This window comes from Eptatretus burgeri, chromosome 13 (genome assembly GCF_056783735.1).
Source record: "Eptatretus burgeri isolate ZD-2024b chromosome 13, Ebu_testis_v1, whole genome shotgun sequence".
Taxonomy (NCBI): Eukaryota; Metazoa; Chordata; class Myxini; order Myxiniformes; family Myxinidae; genus Eptatretus; species Eptatretus burgeri.
This window is the reverse complement of record NC_140973.1, coordinates 33,600,561-33,606,182: the sequence shown is the minus strand read 5'-3', so window position 1 is coordinate 33,606,182 and position 5,622 is coordinate 33,600,561. Positions and strand designations below refer to the sequence as shown.

The following is a 5,622-nucleotide window of genomic DNA, read 5'->3' as shown; positions in this document are numbered from 1 at the left end:
TCCAGGCTTTCAAAACAGCTGTTCACCACCACCTCTTATCTTCCCCCATCCAAATCCTCGATCTTTTCTACCCCCGATAATCCACCCAAGCCCACTTCCTTCATTTCTCCTGCTTTCCTTCCTGAAAGTCCCTGAAATGTCCATCTTCTCTTCGCCATGTTCCCCGTCCCATCCCCATCCCTCTCCCTTCCACAGTTCACCTAATGTGTCTGTTCCCCACTGTTTTGTCCCTTCCACTCCCGCCCCTCTTGTCTCATGCCTCCTTGCTGTGAGTTGTGTGTTAGCTCTCATACGAGCCTCGACCAAGGTATACAAAAAAAAAAAAAAGGCTGCACACCTCGACGTTATTGTGCCAGCCCGTCTTACATGATGGCTACGAAAAAAATCCGAACAATGTATCACCATGTGGGCCGCATCAAAACTGAGATTCCCCATGTTTACTCTATATGAAGCAAGGTGCATAACAATAATAGTTCATGATGATGATGATGATTTGTTTCCCTGAAAGTTGGAAAATTATTACAGTGGGAAAGTTACATGTTTGAACATCTGTTGGCTATTGTTTTAATCCCCCAGTTTCCCGAACGCCTGGTAACTTTGCAAACAATTTCTTGGTTATTTTGTGCCATTCTTCATTCTGCCGGCATGGCCTTTTGAAATTTTAACTGCTCCTTTGTTAATTTATTTATCATTGACACTGGTACTTGTAATTGCTTGATGTATTTGTTGTTCGTGTTTGTTCTAATTTTCTTCTGCTGCTGCTTTTATCATAGTGAGGAGCTGGCTCGTGCAGAGGTGCAGAGGCCAAACCAACGAAACAAGGACAGTGAAGCAAAAGATCCAACCGAAGGCATGAACGAGGGTACAGGAGATGCGAAAGGTTTCAAACAGGAAGCACACATGAAACTTCCACCTGTATCTGGAGGTGATGGGATAATATCAGGAACCGGTGCACCACCTCATCTGCAGCAAGCGGCACCACCACCACTTCTTCCTCCTCCGCCACTACAGCCTCCTGTGCATGCCGGATCGAGCACTGTCGAAGAGGTGGTGGAAAGTGTGGTGCAAGCAAGTGCCTCGGTTATACGGGCCGAGAAGCGTAAAAGAGCGAGCCGAGGTCCAGCACCACCCATGTACGATGACCCCTCGTTGCCCACTGGCTGGGTTCGCAAATTGAAGCAGAGAAAGTCTGGCCGCTCTGCTGGAAAATATGACGTATACATTTTTAAGTGAGTGGTGCAATAAAGTTGTTATGTTATGTGACCCACCACCTGCTGGTTCTTCGGATGCCAAACCTCCTGCTCCACCCATGACAGAGGATGAAAGTGATAAAATTATATTTGAACAAAGATTTATTTTAGGTTGTTTGTTGGACACAAATTGCAGCTCAAATGTTAACTTGTGTTGAAGTAGAGTGTTTGGTTTGCTGGTTAACCAATTTGCCCCTTCGTTTTAGTGTTGCATTTGCAGACATGTAACCTGTTAAAGATGGGGGACTGGCAGGATATTTACGAGGTGTAACGTACTCTCCCTCGAGCTCTCTCGTCTGAGTTTGATTCTCCATGTGACCATAAATTATCTTCCTGGTGTTCAGGAAGGTTGTTTTCAGCAGCGAGTGTGCCATCCTTTGGATGAATGTTAATTTGGGTGTACTCTACGTTGGCATTATCTGGTGGTCGTTAAAGATTTCACGATTTATTTCACAAACACGTCCATGGGGAGTACAATTGTCTATAGTAGAGCACGGATGATCCCCATCGGCTGGCATCCATGAGGAGGGAGAAAGACATTCCTCCTTAGGAAATGCCCCGCTGAGTATGGTGAGAAAGGCGTCGCTGGTACCTTGAGTGCCCTGGAAAGTGACGGCACTTCCCCCAAGCTCAGTGGCTGTTTCTCTCTCATCTCAGCTCTGTGCTATGTCGCATGTATTCGCCTATATGTTGATGTGTGTGGCAGCTTCACCATGTGCCTTAGATCCTGTAAAAAAATTTTTTTTTTTAAATAATTCTATGTCATGCCTTCGGTCCCCCATCATTGAGAACCCTCCCTCCCAAAAAAGGTAGGCAAGCTATCGCTGGCACCCTGAACAAATTCCAAATTCCTCAATTTTATTCCATTCCTTTTCTCAGGTTCCCCCCCACCCCCCCCTTCAATTTACCTCCTTCCCTCCACACCCCAACACTTTACCCTCCAAAACACAAAATGTGTGTACGTAATAAATATATGACCCTGATGTGAAAATAGCAACTGAAATCAATACTTCTTGTCTGCAATTAGATGATGGTAGCAACAAATGTTTATCCTTGTAAATAATAAACCAAAAGTACAATAGTAGCGTCGATATCCATGAACAATCTGTAAAATACTTGTGGGTTGCCGCTGAAGCCCAAATAAGGAAAAGGCAATGATATATTTTTTTTCTTCAAATGATTTTAAAGGAGCAGCTTTGTTAGTTTTTATGCTTGGAACCTAAAGTTGTTTGTTGATACAAATGAATGTTGTCAAATCTGTTTGTAATTTGATATTATGTCAGATTTTTGAGTTGAAGCTCTCACCCAACCAATTGATTGCTGCCTGTTTCAGTCCACAGGGTAAGCAGTTCCGTTCACATGCTGAGCTTCGTGTCTTCTTCAATAAGATCGGTGAAACCGCACTCAAACCCGAAGACTTTGATTTTACCGTGGGTGGCAGAGGCCGCTCAGACGGCCGGGCAAATCGGCTTCCAAGAGCTCCTCGTTCTCCTCGCTCGATCGGAGCAACTCGTGGCCGTGGCAGGGGTAGAGGACGAGGCCGTGGCCGTGGCCGTGGTCGAGGGAGGGGTGTAAGAGGCAGGGGTTCACCCGGCAGGCCTCGAAGCCTTCCTGTGAGTTCGCCACGTAATCCCACCATGGGTACCAGCGTCATCCTACCGACAGGCAAGCCCATGCTTGTGAGGTTGCCTGTGCCAACGCCGGTGGACGTTGGTGCCATGGTTCTACCATTTAAACGCAAACGTGGCCGCAAACCCAAGAGCAGCAGCACTAGCACCGAGGCAGCAATTCAACCGCTTCCACCCTTAAAGAAAGCCCGCCTGGAAGCTGCAACATGGGAAGCCCAAGCTAGGCAGACCGAGACCACTGAGGTTGCACAGACAATTGTGAGCAAAGCGGTGTCTGTAGTAACTGCCATGACTGCTCCAGTGACCGCAGCCATAACTACGGTTCAACCTGTGGTTGAAGCTAGGTCCGAGAGCACCGTACAGAGTCCCCCACCAGCAAGCCAGCCGGAGGACCGATTGCCCAAGGTAAATCTCAAGTTTTACAAGCAGCGCTCTATAAGCAGAGACGTTTTGGCCGAGAAAGGCAAGAAAAAAGAGGAGCCAAGGGTCTTGGTTTCTCAACCCCAACAGCAGCCACTGCCCCTGCTATCTGCAGCCAAAGAACAGGCCAGGATTGAATCACAGCCCTCGAGCCAATGGGCGTCGGATGGAAACAAAGTGAAGCCTGTCATTGTGATGCGTGCACCTGCCACAGAGTCGGCCGTCGCAGTTCCGGACAGCAGTTCATCTCCGTCGCAACCTGACCAGGGACGTATCGTTGAATCTCACGCATCTTCCGAGGGTGATTGAAGAGCACCACAGCACAGGCACGGCTCTGCACACTTCAAAACTGAGCCCGGAGGGGCGTAAAACTCTCCTTTTTAGTTTTTCTTTTACTTACAAAGGTAACTGATTATTTTAGCTATGTTTGTTTGTTTGTTTGTTTTTTGTTTTGTTTTTGCAAGGGACCTCTCTCCCTTTCTTCCTCGTTAGTTGCACGGGTTGAATCGGTCTGACCGACTCGCTCCACTTCCATGCTCTGTCGGCGAGCCTTTATCCCGCAGCACTTCCTGCTCGTGTGGTCTTGCAACTTTTCGTCTGGAGACGTTCTCCACGCATCTTGCAGTGAAACGTGCCAGTGTTGCAATCTTCCAGATTAACCCCGTACTTTTGCGATGCAGTTACCGGAAATGTTTCTCCATTTCTCCAGTGTCAATCTATTTAACCAGTCTTTCGGATATGTATGAAATTGCTTAAGAATAGCAACTGTGTACCCTGGCAGTACTATTTTAAGTAACGTTTTCAATATATATATATATAGCTCTGTTACATTTTATGTATTTTGCAGCTTTACGATAACACGTGCTAATTGATGTCCCGCCTTCCATGTGCCGCACACCTGTCGCTCCCCCCCCCCCACCCCGATGCCCAGTGTGGAACGCTGTGCATACTGTGGCCTTTTATGCGCGATGGTTATTTATTTGTGGAGGTTTTACCCCAGATGAATGGAGAAAAAGTTTGTTTTTTTTCTTAATTATTTTATTTTTGTTTTAATTAGGTCTGTCACTCGTGCAATGAAGAATGTTGCTTTTTTATGTTGCACTCCAAGGCGAAATTCTGCTTTGTCAAAGCTTCATCCTGCCTATGTTAGTGAAATGTTTTAGACAAAAAGCACTGAATACAATATATATAAATATATATAATATAGTATCAAGTGATGTGTCCAAGTTTTCTGAAGTTTTTGGGCTTCGCTGGTACAGTGAAAAAATGCTGCTTTGTGTTTTGCTGTCAATAATCACCATGCAATGAAGTTGTTAATACGTGCTTGCTTTTAACAATTGTTGTCTTTTGTTTAATGCACCAGTTGGCGGTTCCGTTTTGAAGTAACGTGTGTTTCCACCTTAAATACACAAATATTTGCTTCAGATGGTATGCATGGTTGCTTTTATATTTTGCTGGTGGATATACCCATCAAGGACTGGTGATGGGATGGAACACCAGAGAACGACGACGGTCTCGTGACGATTGGAATAAATGCAGAGGGTAACAATAATCCTTTGACCTTGAGCTCGAAGGTCCGCCTGCTGGGATGCCACGACGTGAGCTGGCATCTCGACTTCTTTGACGAGTCGACTTTTTGACTGGGCCGAACGGAATAAATGCTGTTGTGCGGAATTGTAAGACGTGGATTATACCTGCCAGGAGTGGTGACGATGCAGGAGGCGGTGAGAGGTGGGGAAAAGGACATGCACTGGATGTTTGTTACCCCGCACATGTAGTGCAAAGCAGGGGAACGCAATCGGTTTGCTGTCTGTCTGTGATCGAGGCACTTCGATTCAGTTTCATATTTTGAACATTGTGGAACACAAAACACTTGTCTGCACTTCCAGAACCTTTCAGTGTAGCAGTACTTTGGCAAAAACGGTAGCCGTCTCGACCCATCAAATTAATCGCTCGTGCTCACGGAGGAGGAACTTCAAGATTCAAATAAAATGGTGCTGGCCGGTGATGGACAAAGCCTGGACAAAGTTCTTCCAAAAAATGTCTTGTGCATTTCTCCAAGATTGTTCCAAAGGTGTCTGTTTGACAGTTGGTAGAATATTTTTGATTGTGCAAATACATGGATTTTTCTTTGTTTTCAGTCAAGGCTCGTAGAAGAGTTACTTCACTGAACGGACGATGATGTAACACACAAACAGGATGCAAAACATGCATGCATGGGGTGGACAAGATGGATACAGAAGGAAATTCCAAGGAGGAAAAACAAAATCTGTAAGGTGGAAAAGAAAAGAAATTAGAAACGATCATGGGGGTGAACAGCTCTC

General features: G+C 45.8%; 1 protein-coding gene across 2 annotated transcripts; it reads left to right on the top strand.

Moving 5' to 3' along the window:
- The first annotated feature begins 204 nt into the window (after nt 1–204).
- On the top strand, nt 205–4,722 carry MECP2 (methyl-CpG binding protein 2). Of its 2 annotated transcripts, XM_085851985.1 has the most exons (3): nt 205–1,229; nt 2,584–3,624; nt 3,791–4,722. In XM_085851985.1, the coding sequence occupies exons 1-2, from the start codon at nt 718–720 to the stop codon at nt 3,605–3,607; spliced, it is 1,536 nt and encodes a 511-aa protein (XP_085708111.1). In that variant the 5' UTR covers nt 205–717; the 3' UTR covers nt 3,608–3,624; nt 3,791–4,722. The 2 variants fall into 2 exon arrangements, with proteins under 2 accessions (XP_085708111.1, XP_085708110.1); XM_085851984.1 differs by having other exon boundaries at nt 212–1,229; nt 2,584–4,722.
- The last annotated feature ends 900 nt before the right edge of the window (nt 4,723–5,622 follow it).